Here is an 18467-nt window from a genome sequence, read left to right as displayed (position 1 = left end):
TGAGTCAAGAAGAAACAGACAATCTGAACAGACCAATCACAAGGAAAGAGATTGAAACAGTAATCAAAAGCATCCCAAAGAATAAAACCCCAGGACCAGATGGCTCTCCTGGGGAATTCTACCAAACTTTCAGAGAGGATTTAATACCTATCCTTTTCAAGCTATTCCAAAAAATTAGGGAGGATGGAACACTTCCTAACACATTCTACGAGGCCAACATCACGCTGATACCAAAACCTGACAAGGACGCCACGAAAAAAGAGAACTACAGGCCAATATCGCTGATGAACATAGATGCAAAAATTCTAAACAAAATTTTGGCAACCAGAATTCAGCAATTCATCAGAAGGATCATACATCATGATCAGGTGGGATTCATACCAGGGACACAGGGATGGTTCAACATCCGCAAATCAATCAACGTGATACACCACATCAACAAACTGAGAAATAAAAACCACATGATCATCTCAATAGATGCAGAGAAAGCATTTGACAAGATCCAACAGCCATTTATGATAAAAAACTCTTAAAAAAATGGGCATAGAAGGAAACTACCTCAACATAATAAAGGCCATATACGACAAACCCACAGCCAACATCATACTCAATGGGCAAAAACTGAGCGCCATCCCCCTGAAAACAGGAATGAGACAAGGATGCCAACCATCGCCACTCTTACTCAACATAGTACTGGAGGTTTTGGCCAGAGCAATTAGGCAAGAGAAAGGAATAAAAGGAATTCAAATAGGGAGTGAAGAAGTGAAACTCTCGCTGTTTGCAGATGACATGATCTTATATATAGAAAACCCAAAAAAATCCATTGGAAAACTAATAGAAATAATTAGCAACTACATTAAAGTTGCAGGGTACAGAGTCAACCTACAAAAATCAGTTGCTTTTCTGTACTCCAGTAATGAACTTACAGAAAGAGAACTCAAAAATATAATTCCATTTGCAATCGCAACTAAAAAAATAAAGTACCTAGGAATAAATTTAACCAATGAGGTGAAGGACTTATACAAAGAAAACTGTGAGACATTACTGAGAGAAATTGATAATGACTTAAAGCGATGGAAAGAGATTCCTTGCTCATGGATTGGAAGAATAAACATAGTTAAAATGTTCATACTACCTAAAGCTATCTACAGATTCAGTGCAATCCCTATCAGAATCCCAATGACATTCTTCATGGAAATAGAGCAAAGAATACCAAAATTCATATGGGGCAATCAAAGACCCCTAATTGCTAAGGCAATCCTGAGAAAAAAGAACAAAGCTAGAGGCATCACAATCCCTGACTTCAAAATGTACTACAAAGCTACAGTAATCAAAACAGCATGGTACTGGTATGAAAACAGGCACACAGATCAATGGAACAGAACTGAAAGCCCAGAAATAAAACCACACATCTGTGGTCAGCGAATCTTCAACAAAGGTGCCAAGAACATACAATGGAGAAAAGATAGTCTCTTCAATAAATGGTGTTGGGAAAACTGGACAGCCACATGCAAAAGAATGAAGGTAGACCGCTATCTCAATCCATACACAAAAATGAACTCAAAATGGATCAAAGACTTGAAGATACCTCCTGAAACTATAAAACTCCTGGAAGATAATATTGGCAGTACACTCTCTGACATCGAACGAAAAAGGATCTTTTCAAATACCATGTCTTCTCAGACAAGGGAAACAAAAGAAAAAATAAACAAGTGGGAGTTCATCAGACTAAAGAGCTTCTGCAAGGCAAAAGAAACTAGGACCGAAACAAAGAGACAACCCACTAATTGGGAGAAAACATTTGCAAATCATATATCTGACAAAGGGTTAATCTCCATAATACATAAGGAACTCACGCAAATGAACAGTAAAAAAGCAAACAACCCGATCAAAAAGTGGGCAGAGGAGATAGATGAACAGACATTTTTCCAAAGAAGATATACAGATGGCCAATGAACACATAAAAAGATGCTCAATATCACTAATCATCAGGGACATGCAAATCAAAACTATACTAAGATACCACCTTACACCTGTTAAAATGGCTATAATCACTAAGACTAAAAATAACAAGTGTTGGAGAGGGTGTGGAGAGAAGGGAACCCTCACACACTGCTGGTGGGAATGCAAATTGGTGCAACCACTATGGAAAGCAGTATGGAGATTCCTCAAAAAACTAAAAATAGACCTACCATATGACCCAGCCATCCCACAAGTGGGTATCTACCCAAACAGTCTGAAATCAACAATCCAAAGTAACATAGGCACCCCTATGTTCATTGCAGCACTATTCACAACAGCCAAGACATGGAAGCAACCCAAGTGCCCATCGACTAATGATTGGATAAAGAAGATGTGATATATAGATACAATGCAGCCAGAAAAAAAGACAAATTCATCCCATTTGCAATAACATGGAAGGACCTGGAGGGAATTATGCTGAGCAAAATAAGCCAGACTGAGAAAGACAAACACCAGATGACTTCACTCATACGTAGAATATAAACAAGTACTGGGACAAAGAAAACAGTTCAGTGGTTACCAGGGGAAGGGGGCTGGGGGGCACAGGGGGTGAAGGGGAGCACTTATGTGGTGACAGTCAAGAAATAATGTACAACTGAAATCTCACATTGATTAAACTATTATGATCGCAATAAAAAAAAAAATAACCCTCCCTAAGGAGGCCCCTGCACGCTAACCTCCATCCCAGAGTCAGCCCCCAAGGGAACCAAACCTGTGACAGCGCCTTTCTCTGCCAATAGGCTTAGCGTGTGTCCCCAGTCCTCAGTCATGATACAAGGCTCAGGCACAGGAACCAGACGAGAGGCCATATCAGCCAGCACGGAGGCCTGGGCCAAGCTTCTGTTCCACAGACTCAGAAAGGTTTGGGTTACACACATCAAGTATTTTCTTTCTTGGCCGCTCGCTGGTTTTTACTAACAACAGCCAGCCACCTCTGAGTGTTAGACTGTTCCTTTAGAACTGATTTCCACTGCACCCAGACAATGCCTGACGCGTATGAAGCACCCTACTTTGCTTCTGGACCTTTGGTGCTGCCCCCTGGCCTCGGCCAGCGGGATGTCCTTTCATCCCTGCTCAGACTAGGAAGTCTGTTTCAATGGTCTGGTCGCACCACGCCTGGCTGACAAAGAGCTTTTCAACAATCCCGGTAGTGCCATCGCTGACCCATTTCTCAAATCAAGGGCGAAGTCCTCTGAACCTCCTGGGGAGAGATGAAAGAGCTGGGGACTGGGGCAGTGACAGGACACCTGTGTTCCGTCCAGCCCAGCATTCCTGTCTCAATGTCTCTGGATTCTTTCTCAACCCAGGTCAAGGACAGGGCCCCTAAACACGGGCCAGTGTTAGGTTCAGGTTGGCAGTGGCTCCCCTCGAAGGGGCTGCGCCGTGCCCTGTGGACAAGCTGGCACAAATCCACACTCCCGCCACACGTCAGCCACCCGTTCAGCTTGACCCGAGTCACAGTCGGCTCCCTATGGCCCAGTTCCCTTGGGCTGCCTTTCACCCCCACAAACCGGTCTCAGGCTTTTAGAGATACAACTTGGTGCATCCTTGTCATCTTTTCCTGAGGCTTCCTCTTCTTCTCCCTTCTCTGATTCCCAGTGCCATCCTTGGGGCTATGTTGAGCATAAATTCTGATTATGCAGGGAACAGCAACGGAGGCGAGGTAGGAGGGGAAGGGTCAGCCCTTCCGGGGGGTGGCTTTCTTGAGCTTTGAGGATCTCTCAGAAGAACTAGAAGATGTCCAGTCCTCAGTCTCTTACATTCCTTCCAAACGTCACTGCTCCAAAGATCGGCGTCCCCACTTTCCTGATTAATGCCCCCAAAATACCTGGCAGGGCTGTGAGTCTGTTACAGGTTGAATCGTGTCCCCCTAGATTCATATTGTTGAAGCCCTGGCACCTTATTTGGAAATAGCATCATTGCCGATGTAATTAGTCAATGAGCGAGGAGGTCATTAGGGTGGGCCCTAACACAGTATGACTGTATCCACATAGAGAGGGGACATTTGGACACACAGACACACACAGGGAGAACGCCGTGTGAAGATGAAGGCATAGCTTGAAGTGATGCTTCGTCAAGCCAAGGAATGCCAAAGATTGCCAGCAAACCTCCAGGAGCTGGGGGAGAGGCCCAGGACAGGACTTCCCTCAGACGGAACCAATCCTGCCGCCACCTGGATCTCAGACTCGTAGTCTCCTGAAGGGTGGGACAGGTCATTTCTGTTGTGTAAGCTGCCCAGTGTGCCTGGTACTTTGTTACGGCAGCCACAGGAAATGCATACAGAGTCCAGCTGGAGCTCCCTTCCAGTGACCTGGGAATTAGACCCAGGTTTTCAGAGGTCTTAGCCCGTGTCTACCAGTGTTTCGGGATGCTCTTAGAGTGGCCCCAGGAAGGCCTCCTTCAATCCGGGCCTCAGCAAAGGAACACTGAGATCTTACTGGGAGGGGACCAATGCCATCAGGTGGAACCACCGTATGCTGTGGTCCTGGCTTCCCTTGTTCCCTTTAAATTGATCCTCTAGAGCTCAACATCAGAGGACACGTGATCCCAGGGGACCCAGCTGACACTTTGATTAGCCATTTAGACAGAACTCACTTCCCCATCCGGGAACATGTGTAGGAACCTCCTTGCCCTGCCCCCATCTTGGCCCCATCACTATTTCCATATGACCCCCATTTTCCTGGGGTGTCTGTGCCTATATATGCCACTTCTAGTGCCAATTTCTGAAGTTGTTAAAGTTCTCTGTTTGCAAGCAACAGAAACCAATCTTGAGTGAACTAGGCAGAAAAAAGGGGTTTCTTGGCAGGATGCAAGGGCAGTGCAGAGGAAGGGTGGGAGCCGGGAGAAATCTGGGGTATTCAGCAATGGCAACCCTAGGGACTGTCTCTCTAAAGTGCCTCCATTTGGTCCATTCGACACAGCCACCTTTGGTTCCAGTGTGTCTCTGCACCAGATTCTGGGAGAGGGAGCATGTGATCCACCATCTGGGCTCAGATGCCCCACCCCTATGGGCTGGAGGTGGAGACCGGATTACTAACTGAATTGTTTTTGCTCTGTTAGCAGGTATAAAATAGCATCTCCAATTTGATTTCGTTTGTTAATTCATTTAACAAATACTTATTGAAAGTCTGCTCCACTAGGCACTGGGGAGACAATGGTGACCAACAGAGACAAACCCTTTGCCCTTGCAGCTGGCAGTCTCGTGACGGAGGCAGACCCCAATCAGACTGTAAAATCAGAATCATGCAAGAGTCCCAGGTTGCTGGTGCTCTGAGGGCAAACTGTGGGGGCTTCCGCCTGACAGAGCGAGGCCCGACCTTTGCCCACTGGGTCACCCATGTGCAGGCTCTACCACCTTCCCGGTAGTCAGTGCTGCTCTCTAGTCTGGCACTCTTCCCCAGGGCATATTCCGAGGCTTCTCCATCATCCCCGTGGGAGGTGGAACTTCCTGCAGCCCCAGAGCTGCAGTGGGGGTGCAAGTCTGTCGCTCTCCCCTCCCCCTCGGGGCCCTTGCTCCTGGCCCACTGCCTTCCCTTCTCTCTGTCTCTCCTCTCTGTCTCTTTTGCTCACTGTCTCTGTCTGTTTGTCTCTCTCAGTAAGGAAAAAAATCAAAAGCACAAACCCGCAAGATTTTAGAAACTGGGACAGAGATGAACTAAGCTTTCCAAGGGGGAAGCACCAGACCCCCAGAAAGCCTGGGGCACCCAAGGCTCCCAGGATGGCCGAAAACAGAAAGGTTTGGTACAAAGTATTCAAAGGAGCCAGTGGGCCCCCAGACCTCCCCTCCCGCTTCACATCCAGCCACCAGACCTCTCCCCATCCATGCTGGCAGAAGCCTGGAACCACGCAGGCTCTTATGTTGGGAACAGTGGGCAGAGCCAAAGGCAGGGAGAGTTCATCCTGGAACCAGGGGCATTTGTGAAATCCGCTTTCTGAAACGTGAGGTTCCTCTTCCCGTCTCTTTGCCCCATTTGTCTCCCAGAATGCTCATGGCTAACTTACTTCCCAGGCAGGAGGTTAAATGATTCCCATCTAGGGGAACTGAGTGGCTCAAGAGAAAATACTAGCAGATGTTTGAGTGAGGACACCCCTCCCCGTGACAAAGTTCTCCAGTTGCCCAAGTCCCCCTCTTGCACGCAGAGGGACTTACTCCACACATATGACTGAACAGCCCAGGGTCATCTGTCATCTTAGGAAATCCTCCAACAGGAGAAATGAAACATGCACATTTAAAAAAATGAACTGGGGCAAACAAACATGATGGAGGGAGCAGGAACAAAGTTAACTGTCCTCAGAGAGATGGGAGCGAATGTTGCCATGGTGAAGCAAGAACAGCATGCATAGGAAAAGCAACAGTCTGAGAATAAGAAAGTTCTGGGAAATGAAAGACAGGGAGCAGGAGTAAGAACATTCAACAGAAAGGTTGGAAGATAATGAAGAGAAACCTTCTAGAAAGTATAACTGAGAGCTTAAGTGATGAAAAAATGGAAGAGAAATTAAAATGGCATTAGAGGATCAGAAGGGCCAACATTTGAATAATCAAAATTCCAGAAAAGGAGAAAAGAGAAAACGGAAGGGGGACTCTATCAAATAAATAACTCAAATTCATTTCTCAGAACAGAAAACCATGCTTCCAGATTGATGTGGTTGCCTGAGGGTCTATCATCATGGAATTTCAGAATACAGTTTTTTTTTAAAAAAAATATTTAACTGTACAAGTTTTCAGAGAGAAAATATCAGTCACATGCAGAATGTCAGGTTTCTAAATGGCACTGGACATCCTCAGCAGCAACAATGGAAGGCAAAAGACAATGAAACAGCGTCTTTAAAATTCTGAGGAGAAACAATTGCCAGTCTATAATCCGTACCCAGTTACATGTGAGAATGTAGACTTTTTAGACACGAGGGTTCCCAAAATTCGGTTGCCGTACAGTCTTTCTCAGGAAGACCACTAAAGGATGTGCTCCACCCAAACCCAGGTCAGCATAATCAATGCTAGCTACAGCATTCCTCTCAGTGGCTTAGCTCCCAAATGTCTACATTTCCAACATGGGTTGGCAGGGGGCTCTTCTCTACAAAGTCACTAAACCTGGCAGTTACTTGTCTGTTGCCTCTTGACTCAATTCCCACACTTCCACCCGCCGCTCTGTGCTACGGGAGGCTGGAAGATGGCAAACTACATTTCCCAGGCTCCCTTGCCAGCTGGGCTCAGGCTATACTCTGCTAATGGGAAGTACTCAGGAGAGATCCGAAGTTGGGATGGAAGAGAAGATCTTTCCTGCTTCTGGTGGTTGGTGCCTCCAGTGGCTGGTGAGTCTGGGCTCGTGGGTTCTTGCTTAGGTCTCACAGTTCCAACCGTGGCTACAACAGCCTCAGTCGTACAGGATTGTGGCTCTCTAGTCTCATTTTCCCCTTTTCTCCTCTAGTCCTGGGGGTACCAGTCTCTGAGTAGTCCCATCTTCTCCTTGGTCATACTGCAGCCCTTTTAACGTGTTTGTAACCATTTTCCTGTATTAAATGTGATATTTAATTACTTAAGAGTTCTGCTGTTTTCCTGACTGGACTTTCAGGGGCTCAGGCTAACTGAGGTTCCACCATCTTGTGGTTGCACCATCTGGAGCACATGTCCTCCAAGGCCACATGGCAGGAGAGGAGCGAGGTGGAGGGGGCACACCAGCTCTTAAGAGCTTTGGCTTAGAAGTGGCATATGCCACTTCCTTTCACAGTCCTTCGGCCAAATGAATCATGTAACCCCAATTTAACTGCATGGAAGACTTGGAAATATAGGGGAGCCCCTGGGATATTTGGTGAGCATTAAGTGTCTCTATTACAATGAGTTGATCAAGAAGGAGAAAGATGGTGGTGTAAAGAAACAGAGATTAATGCAAGAGAGAGAGTAAGAGAGTCAAAGGAAAGTTCCAGAATGATAGTAATGGAATGTCCCAGGCTAATGGCAGCAGTACTGAGGGAAACCTGCCCAATTTGAATCCAAAGGAAGGAGGCTCTAGAAGGGATGTGTCTGGAAACAAACGGATTTTCTGACCAGTTAGACCCTGTGGAAAGTTGGGTTGAGAGGCATTTGTAGAGCCAAAGGAGGATGTGGGAAGACATCAGTAGATTCTAAGACTGAATCAAAGGAAAAAAAATGAATAAGTAAAAGAGGAGTGATGAACTCTAGGAAGAGCTAAGAGTTGTACAAGGAAACATAAAAATAGTTTTAATGGGCTCAGCAGTGAACACTACATAGATGTAATTATGGAAACAGTAAACATGGATTTACACAAAACCGATTCTCAACTCAACTCTGCATTGAGAGGTCCAGTACTGACTGCAATTATAACGCTAACCACCAGAGCTGGCACAGACTCAACATGTTAAATGCATGGTCCCCAATAAGATTGCCCTTACTTCAAACACCAGCTGTAAGTCCCAGGGTCCCCAGGCCAACTGCACTTCTGACCAATTGGCTACAAATCCAAGGGTTCCTGTGACCCACTCAGGTTCAATAATTCCCAAGATCAACTCAAAGAATTCAGGACAGTGCTATACTTATGATTATATTTTAATTACGAAGGACAAAAAGCAGGACAAGCCATGGCCCGTGAAGAGATCCAAGGTCTGGGAGAGTCCGGAACATGGAGCTTCTGTGTCCTCTCTCTGTGGAATCAGAATACATCACCCTCCTGTTGTTTATCACCAACCAGGAACCTCACCTGAACCTTGGTGTCCAGAGTTTTTATTGTGGTTTCATTGCATGGGCATGATTGATTGAATCATTGGCCATGCGATTGACCTCAATCTCCAGCCTCCTCCCCTCCCCAGAGGTCAGGTTGCTATCACTGGCTCAAAGCCCCAACCTTGTAATCATATAGTTGGTCTTTCTGGTGTGATGCCATCCTGAAGCTTTTTGCAGGCCCACCGTGAATAACAGAGACATTCCTGTAATTGGGGAAATTCCAAGGGTTCAGAAGTTCTATTTCTGAAAACTGGATAAAGACTAGACAAATTATTGTAAAGAGGAGGCTGAGAGGGAGAGGATGCATGTGTATGCATGCTTTAAACAGTTAAATCTGCATCTTGCAAAGTGGGATGTCAACAGATAGTATCTAAGACGGAAAAAACAAGTAATAGCGTTATAGGCATGTTATTTAGAAATATGGCAAGAAACGTCAGAAGAAATGGGAGGTAAAGAGAGATTTTTGTGGTTGCTAAAGCCTCGTACAACTAGTTGACGTATTCAACTCAGTATGTGTATTGCCTTGAGAAAAATTAAAGAGAAAAAAGGAAGGAAAAGGGTGGCTATTGTTTGAATCCAGTGCTCAGGTGTGGACAGGAGGAACACCCTTGGGGAGAAAACTGTGGATCTGGGAAGACACTTTACTGCAGGTTTTCATTATGTAAAGGTGAGTAATGAGCCTGGTGACAGAGGCAGAGCCTGCAGAGGAGGCAGAGAGATGGTAAGCCAAGAGGGAGGGGGAATCGAGGGTGCTCTCTCTCTGCAGCCACTGGAAAAGTGTCCAAAGCTGCCGAGAGGTGGAATAGGATGAGGGATTTAGTGACATGGAGGTAACTGGTGACATTAGAGGGAGCTGTCGGGGTGGAGTGATGGGGTGGAGGCCAAGTTGGAGAGGGGGAAAGAGGGAGAGGCGGATGGGGATACGGACAAAACTACCGGTCGGCCTCTTTATGGGAAGTTTGGCCACCAAGGACGGAGAGAGAAGAGTTGCATGTTTCTAAGATGGGAGAGCCCTGAGGATGAGCAAACGCAGTTGGAAAGAAGCCAGCAGAGGGAGAGGCTGAAGATTCAGGGAGGGACTGGATCCTCTGGGGAGGAGGCTCCCAGGAGGCAGGAGAGGGCAGAGACAGCTCTGCTCCAGATCTCCCCAGGGAGGGGAAGATGCCTGCCTGCTCTGGGCAGGAGGGAGACACTCACTTGTCCTTAAATTCCTGGCTAGCAGGGTGCCGTCCCCATTCCGCCGATGGAAGGTAATACTTTGCCTCAAGTTACCTGGCTGGAAGAGGGCCCCACGAACCCAGATTTTTCTGGCTCCAGAGCTAGGTTCTTGCCGCACTGTTCCCCGGTGAGGCAGATGTGATCCCCTGCCCTCCGGAGCTCCTAGTCTGGGGGTGAAGCCCCCACACAGAGCACAGGCTTTTCAAGCAAGGGCCAGAGGGGAAGCCCCAAACCCCAGCACCTGCGGGCCAGGAGGAATCACAAACTGGGACAAGGGGCCGCATGCGTGGCAGTGATGTGAGCATGGAAGCAGTAAGGAGGGAGGGGCTGTGACCACATGAGGGCTGTGTCCCCTTCCATAGGGCAGTCCCACACTCCACTCCAGGAGCAGCTCTCCATCACCAGACCTTTGGCTTTTTCGAGAGAATTTGAGTATTCTGAGTTTAATGGGAACTCTCTGGATAGGAGAGGCCTATTGAGGATACTACGGCAAAGTGATGGGGTCTTGAGATGGTCCTGAGGCCTCCAGGAGAAGCAGACCCCTGACGCAGGCAGGAAGCAGCTTAGCACGTCCAGAGTGGTGGGCGCTGCTAGGGATTGGGGCCTGGGCAGGGCCGGGGATGGGGCGCCCGAGGGGGCCAGACCACGCAGCCTTGCGTACAGAGAAGGTGAGCAGGGAGTCCGGACCGAGACGGACGTGCTTAGTTCTCCAGTTAACGTGGGTGGCCCGACGGCCCCACGTGGCCCTCTCGCGTCCCAGCCCACTCCCCGGCTGGCACAAACCCCCGCCCCCCGCAGGCCTGTCCTCGCCACCCCCGGGTCCAGGAGGAGGGGTCCCAGGCGTGGAGGGAGGAGGCCTCTTCAGGGCCCGCTCAGCCCGGGATTCGGGCATCCTCATTAACTGAGCTCCATCTAATTGAGTGCTAATTAACCACAATTTGTACCCGGGCCAGGGGCGCCCTGAGGCTCTGCCTGCCCTCCAGGGGGTGACAGGGAGCGTCCCCCCGCACCCGCGCAGCGACCGTCGCCCAGCCCGGCGCGGCCGCGCGCACCCCGGGATGCAGGGCCGGTCCCCGCAGGGCCCCCGCCTCGCGCGCAACGGGGGCAGCGGCCGGGCCGGCAAGGGTTAAGCCCACCGAGCTCGCGGCCTAGAGCGGCGGCGGCGGCGGCGGCGGCGGCGGGGGCCGGGGCGCGGGGGCGAGCGGGCGCGGGCGGGGGACAGGATGCGGATGCCGGGGGGACTTCCTGTGCCGGCCCCCGCCGCCCCCGCCCCCGGCCCGGCCGCTGCCCGCGAGGACGCTCGGCCGGCCGGACGCGCGCTCGGGCGGGCGGGCGAGCGAACGGGGACCCCGGCCCAGGCCGCCCGCCCGCCGGCTCGGGCACCTGTGGCCGCCGCGGCCCCCGGCCGGCCCCGGGCGACCCCGGCCCCCACCGCCCTCAGCCCGGGCCCCCCCGCCCGGGGCCCCCCGGAGCCCGCGGCGCCCGCGATGCTCGCGCCCGGGCGGCCCTGAGCCCGCGCGGGTTCGGGCGCTGCCTCCTCCCCGCCCCTCGGCCAGGGAGCCGACGCCAACTTGTCCCTGGAACTCCGCTCGGCCCCCTCTCCGGCCCGGGGCGACCTCGGCCCCCTGAGGGCGGCAGCCCCTCCCCAGCGCCCAGAAAGGCCCCCGGGGGGCCCAGCGCCTCCCCGGCTCTTTCTGGATGGAGGCGCCTCAGGAAGGAGCTGGCTGAACGCTCCGGCCTGCGCCTTCCAGCCTTTGCTGACCACACCTCCCCCGGTGCAGAGGCTGCGTGCGGAGCAGGAAATGCTGTACCAGGTGAGGCCCAGCGGGCGGGAGAGCTGGGCGGCCCGGGGACGCTTTTCTTAAGAGGTTTTGGGCCGGATCGTGAAACGCCAGAGGGACTCGGAGTCATCCTGTTAGGAGGAGAGAGAGGACTGGTTGTGGGGACACCTCCGCAGGGCCCCTGGGTGGGCGCAGGAGAGAGGCGGGGAACCCTCCAGACCTCAGGAGCCCTTGGGCACAGGGCCAGGCCGGCAGCCGCCGGTCCCATGGGTTGTGGTGCTCTGGAAACCTGCCTGGCCCAGGGGCTGAGGTGGCACCTGGGCAGACATGGCCTGGAGCCCGCGGCCGGGGACAGCTGGGCTCGCCCCCGGGAGTTGTCTGGAAGGCAAGAGACAATTGGAGGTGAACAGACTTGTCAGTGCTTTGAAGGGGGCAGGGGGTGCGAGATGGACAAGTCTCTCTTTTTTCTGCAAACTTCCCCAGATGTCCCTTCTGGGACTCCGGCCCTCCATCTTGGGGAGGGCCTGATGCCCGCAGTGGTCTCTGAGTGAGGAGCAGCTGTCTCGACGGCCCCTAGGCGGGGGCCTGCCCCTGTGCAGGGGAGTGGGCCCTGGCAGCTGGGCCTCCCTTTTCAGCAGGGGTGGAGCTGCCCACTCTGGGGTGGGGGTCTGCGAGGCACAGGTGGAGGGCTCTCTGGCAGTGAGTGCCACTGGGCTGGGGACTCCTGTCCCTCTAAGCAGCTCCCTTCCTTCCTCTCAGCACAGCCGGCTCCCCGGCGTCTCGGTCTGACTGCCAGGATGGAGCTGGGGCCGGCAACCGAGACCTTCGTGCTGGAACTTCGGTGTCTTGAAGATGGGGGCCCAGCTCCTGACACCCTCTCAGGTGAGGGTCTGGGGGGACCTCTGACCTCCTAGACCAGGGGATAGTCCTCAGGTCCCCCGTGAGGATCCTTGGACAAGCCAGGCCTGCCCGGCCGAGAGAGGGGCCCTGAGGAGGGCAGCTTGCCATCTGGGAGGGCGCCCACCTGGCAGTTTCAGGCATGGAGCACGGACCGCACCTGCTCACCCCAGCCGACTTCAGCTGCCCGGAGTAACATGCTCTCTCGGGCTGCGGTCATGCTGCTGAGCGGTTCCCTGGCGGTGCAGACAGTCTCAGCTCATGCCCCGGACCCCGGATGTGTGCTGGTGTTTCCCCAGCGTTCAGGTGGCCCCCACTGTCCTCCCACCTGTCCCCAGCTCCAGACTCAAGTTCCCAGATCGAATTATCTCTCTCTGCCCCTTGTGCCTCAGGCATTAGCCCCATGACTTCTCTTTTCCCTGTGGCCTCTGATCTGGGCCGCTTTTCCTTGACCTCTGCTTCCATCCATCTTTCTCCCCCTTTGCCCAGAGGCAAATGTGGCCCTGCAGAACCTCCCAAGGCCGCCTCTCCCTCTGGAACCCACTCTTGACAAACCTATGATGGCCAGGCCCCTGGGAGCCGATTTTCTGCTCTGTGCTTTGGGTGCAGATCGAGGGGCTGGGGCAGGGTTGGACAGAGCATGAAAAGGACCAAGGGAATGGATGGGAGGGTCAGGTGGGACAGAGCAGACCGAACGAGGACTCTTCTGCCTTGTAAATTTAACTGACAGAAATCTTGCGAGAATACACACATCAGGCGACACCTTACTATCCATTAACTAAAACGTCATCGTTAAAAATGCTGGCGCAGGAAGTCGGGAGTGGTCACATGGCCGAGCCCTGCTAGACATGGGAGGACTCCTACAGAGGTGTGATGTGTCCCCCGCTTCCCAAAGTGGTGGGAGAAGGGAGTGTCTGAGACCTTGGACTTTCTGGGGCACAGGTTTTCATGGCTGTTTTCACCCACCACCCGCGTACTCCCAACTGGTGTGAGTGTATAGGAAGAAATGTGCTCACTGATCCCTTAGCCTCAGCAAAGATTATTAGGAATAGTTTTCTGAAAGGAAGTTATTTACATGTAGGTATCTCTTGGTTTTACTAAGGCAATTTGATGCTGCAAGAGGAACAAACTGGGGGACAGAGAAAGCCTCTTAGGATCCCACATGTAAAGAGGAATTAGGACTTCCTGGTAACACAGGAGTAATGCGTAGAGTGAGAAACCGCAGGTGGATGCTGTGCAGAAAGTGAAACGCAGCAACAGAGCGCCTCCCGTTTAGCAGGACTTACTCTCTTCCTGCGCGACCCTGGGCCTGTACATTTATACCCTCTAATTCTCACAACGTCCCTGAAGAGGATTTACCTCCTTTTGCAGATCGGGAGACTCAGGTTCCCAGAGGTTAAGAAATTGGCCAGTCACCACGTTGCCTTGGTGCTATGAGCTAGTCCTTTCTATTCCAGAATAACGAAACATTTCCAGTCCTTAGGCTGTTTCAAAGGGAGCTAGTTGTACCTTTGGGATTTCTAAACTGTGTTTTAGTTTACAAACTAATTCCCAACCCACGGGAAGGGGGATTTTTCAAGCACCTACCAGGTTCTAGGGGATATGACGGGGCCCTTCCTGTTGCACTCTCTGAGCTGGCGGTGTGGGTATCAGTGAGCTCTTTTACAGACGAGGAGGGCTCTGAGCCTGCAGGAGGTTAGACAGCTGCTAACTGGTAGAGTTAGGGTCTGAACTGAGAACTTCCTGCTGGAAACCTCACATTCTCTCTGACACTTCGGTGACTTTTCGAAACCGCTTGTGGAAACACTTCCAGGCAGCTTTAGAGGAATTCTCTATTCTTTACAGAAAAGGCAAGTTTCATTTATTTAAGGTGTGACTCTAACTGAGGTCAGAGTTCAGCATAGACATGTGGCTTGGCTGTGGGAATGGCCGGTTCATGGATTCCCACTGGATGGCGGGTAAGCACAAGGGACTTGTCAGGGAATGGTGTTGGGTGCCCCGGCACCCATGCTGGTGTCGCTGCCAGGATCTAAGCATGGAACTTGTGTGGAGGAAGGCCCAGAGGAGAGGTCGGGGAGCTGGGGTCCAGCATGACGTGACCAACAGTCCCTTGGGCACATTTCTAAGCCAACCCCATACCTCTGGGCATTTTAGTTTCTGTCATGCTGCCATTGTCACTTGCTCCAGTGCTTCTGGGTCTCTGATGTGAGCTCAATAGAGTGTCCTAGAGTCACTGTACGTGGGGCAGGGTAGGTGGGAAGGTCCTGGGGTCTGTGCCAGAGAGCTACCTGTAGATGCTCCTCTCCTGGCTTCCTGCCGTTTCCACTACAGGTGGCAGTGGTGGGAGTGAGAGTCAGGAGGAAGAAGAGGCTCAGGAGAGGAGCAGCAGCCCACCACGGCCAGCAGCCTCAGCCCCAATGGGGGCCAGTGGAATCACCGAGAAAGCCCAGCCAGAACGGCAGGAGGTGCAGCTGCAACAGTCAGAACCGCAACCAGAGCCGCGACAACAGCCACAGCGGGAGCAGCTGCCGCAGCAGCAACCACAAAGCCAGCTGTTAGGACATCAGCCAGAATTGCGGCAGCAGCAAGACGGACAAGAACAGCTGTCTCAGCAACAGCAGGAGCTACAGGAAGAACCCCCAACTGTGCAACTGAAACCACAACTACAGCCGGTGCAACAGCAGGAACAGTTACAGCTGCAGCAGCAAGACGGGCCGCAGCAGCCGTCTCAACAACAGCAGGAGCGACAGGAAAAACCCCAACCCGTGCAGCATCAGCGACCGAAACCACAACTGCAGCCGCTGCAGCAGCAGGGACAGTCACAAGAGCAGCCAGTGCCAGGGCAACAACTGTTGCAGCAACAGCAGGCACAGCTACAACCACAGCAGCCGTTGCAACAGCAGCAGCTGTTACAGCAGGCACGGTTACAGCAGCAGCAACAGCAGGAACTGTTACAGCCACAGCAGGAACAGTTGCAGCAGCTACAACGGCAGGAACAGTTACAGCAGCAGCTGTTGCAGCAGCAGGAGTTACAGCAACAGCAGCTGTTGCAGCAGCAGGAGTTACAGCAAGAGCAGCTGTTGCAGCAGCAGCAGTTACAGCAAGAGCAGCTGTTGCAGCAGCAGCAGGAGCAGTTGCAACAGCAGCAGCTGCAGCCCCGTCCCCTGGAGCCGGAAGACGAGGAGGAGGTGGAGCTGGAGCTCATGCCCGTGGACCTGGCAGCAGAGCAGGAGCTGGAGCAGCAGCGGCAGCAGGAGCTGGAGAGACAACAGGAACAACGGCAGCTGCAGCTCAAACTGCAGGAGCAGCTGCAGCAGCTGGAGCAGCAGCTGGAGCAGCAGCAGCAGCTGGAGCAGCAGCAGCTGGAGGGGCAGCAGGAGGTGCAGCTGGAGCTGACCCCGGTGGAGCTGGGGGCCCCGCAGCAGGAGGTGCAGCTGGAGCTGACGCCCGTGCAGCCGGAGCTGCAGCTGGAGCTGGTGCCAGCCGCCGGGGACGGCGGGGCGTCGGTCCCTGGGGCTCCCGCCGCCGTCGTGGTGGCCCCGCCGGGCTACGTGGTGCTGCAGGAGCTCATGGTGCTGCCGGCCGTGGCGGCGCCCGCGGTCGTGGCCATCCCGGGCCCGGCGGGCAGCGCGGCGCTCACGCCCGCCCGGCAGCGGCGGCGGCGGCGCGCGCGGGACCGGCCGACCATCTGCGGCGAGTGCGGCAAGGGCTTCAGCCGCAGCACGGACCTGGTGCGGCACCAGGCCACGCACACGGGCGAGCGGCCGCACCGCTGCGGCGAGTGCGGCAAGGGCTTCTCGCAGCACTCGAACCTGGTGACGCACCAGCGCATCCACACGGGCGAGAAGCCCTACGCCTGCTCCTACTGCGCCAAGCGCTTCAGCGAGAGCTCGGCGCTCGTGCAGCACCAGCGCACGCACACCGGCGAGCGGCCCTACGCCTGCGGCGACTGCGGCAAGCGCTTCAGCGTCTCCTCCAACCTGCTGCGCCACCGGCGCACGCACTCGGGCGAGCGGCCCTACGTGTGCGAGGACTGCGGCGAGCGCTTCCGCCACAAGGTGCAGATCCGCCGCCACGAGCGCCAGCTGCACGGCGCCGGCCGCTCCCGGGGCCTCGGCCTGCTGCGGGGAGCGCGCGCCCCCGCCGCCGGGCCCCCGCGTTCCGAGCCGGCGGCGGGGGCGGCGGACAAGGCCCCGTGACCCGGGCGATCGAGGCCGGCAAGCCCATGCTGGGACGTCGCCACCCCTTCCGCGGTCTCTCTCGGGACATCCTGGAATGTCGCTGGGAAAAGGCTTCCATCTTTTCCCCGATGACCCGAGGCGGGGAGTGCAGATCACAGGTTCACCCTCAGAAACGCTCCGCAGGAGGAAAACCCATGCGGCTGACACAGCCCGGGTATTGCCCAGCGGTCCCGATTGGTTAGGGGGCGCCCGTGGGTGAGAGGTCCGCCAAAGGTTTTCCCCGGGAAAATTGGACTTCCTAGACGCGACAGCTACAGGAGAAAACTTGGCAGAGGCAAATGTGACAATTGATGACGTTTGACACAGATGGGACACTAACCAGGGAATCAAATATATGTGGTAAAACGCACATGAAAAGGATTTGATCCTGGCGAAAATTATTCCAAGGGGGAAAAAAAAAAAAGATGGGGAAAAAAGGAGACTGATCTGCACTATGTCGGAAACTGATCAAGGCATTTCATTGTCCTCAGTGGCATTTGCCTTGAAAATCCTTTCTAGAATGAAAATTCATCAGGGTGGATGTAATCCTGATTAAAATGTTTGTGTTCATGAACACAGGGTCAGAGTGTCCACTGGGTCAGTGTGCAAATGCCAGAAGTCCTGCCCTGGGCGGAGGCAGAACCTTCGCTCCAGGGTAACCCAGGGTCCCAGCAAGCGTGCAAGGCTGGCTCTTGGCCTCTTTGCTGCCTTGTTCCCATGCCCGGGGTCCTCTTGAATAGAAGCCTGTGGCTGAAGCAGAGGGCATTCTGGGAGTGCTCTTCAAGGTCCAAAGGAGTGGCCCCCAGGAAAGAGCTCTGGGGTAGCCCTGGCGTCCCCGGGATCTGCCAGCTCTAGGCTTCTCAGATGCTTGCCCAGGGACTGAGACTATGGGGTCGGGGCCTTGAGCACCAGGGGTGCAGTTCTCCTGGGCCAGGCTGGGGGTCAGAGGGAGAATGCTGGAAAGAAGAGTTGGAAGCAAGAGAAATGCTGTTTACGACGTTTACAAAATTGTTGGGGGTCCGTAAGAGCAGGAGCGATCGCCGATGCCTGGGGAGGGCAGGAGGGTAGGGGAGGCTGCCCACCACTCTGCCCCCCACGCTTCCTGCCCCTGACTTCCCATGTGTGGCTGCTTCCATCCTGCCCCCTCTTTTCCTCCCTGCTTCTCTTTTACTAACACAGCCTGCTACGTTTTACAAGTGTGTTGGTAAGTGAGAAACAAAAGATGAAAAATAAATTTAAATGAAGAGATACACTGTCCTGTCTGTGTTTTCGCCCCTGGATTTTGTGTCTCGCTGCTGCGCTTTGTTTCCGTGGAACTTTTTCCCGGGCTGTTCTAGAGCAAGGGACTTCTGGTCCACGCCTATGGCCGGTGCTCCTCACCCCAGACCTTCCTTCTAGCCTGAGGCCCTTGGCCAGGGATGAGCTTATTCAGCAAACCCTCACGGGAGGGACAAGGACCAGAGGGTAGACACTTGAGGAGTGTCGTGATAGTAGTGAGCATACGTGCTGTTGTTGGAGGGGTGTCCTGACGGCCCTCCCAGCCCGGACACACAACCAGTCTCTCAGCTCCTTTTCCCATTCTGTGTCCCTCTG

General features: G+C 53.5%; 1 protein-coding gene across 2 annotated transcripts; it reads left to right on the top strand.

Annotated features, from left to right (window-relative positions):
- Positions 1-11172: 11172 nt before the first annotated feature.
- Positions 11173-18122, top strand: ZNF853 (zinc finger protein 853). 2 transcript variants are annotated; one of them, XM_014856042.3, is made up of 3 exons: positions 11173-11790; positions 12517-12639; positions 14986-18122. In XM_014856042.3, the coding sequence occupies exons 2-3, from the start codon at positions 12555-12557 to the stop codon at positions 16851-16853; spliced, it is 1953 nt and encodes a 650-aa protein (XP_014711528.3). In that variant the 5' UTR covers positions 11173-11790; positions 12517-12554; the 3' UTR covers positions 16854-18122. The 2 variants fall into 2 exon arrangements, with proteins under 2 accessions (XP_014711528.3, XP_070340265.1); XM_070484164.1 differs by having other exon boundaries at positions 11647-11790; positions 12522-12639.
- Positions 18123-18467: the final 345 nt, after the last annotated feature.

This window comes from Equus asinus, chromosome 14 (genome assembly GCF_041296235.1).
Source record: "Equus asinus isolate D_3611 breed Donkey chromosome 14, EquAss-T2T_v2, whole genome shotgun sequence".
Lineage (NCBI taxonomy): Eukaryota > Metazoa > Chordata > Mammalia > Perissodactyla > Equidae > Equus > Equus asinus.
This window is presented reverse-complemented; position numbering and strand designations above follow the sequence as displayed.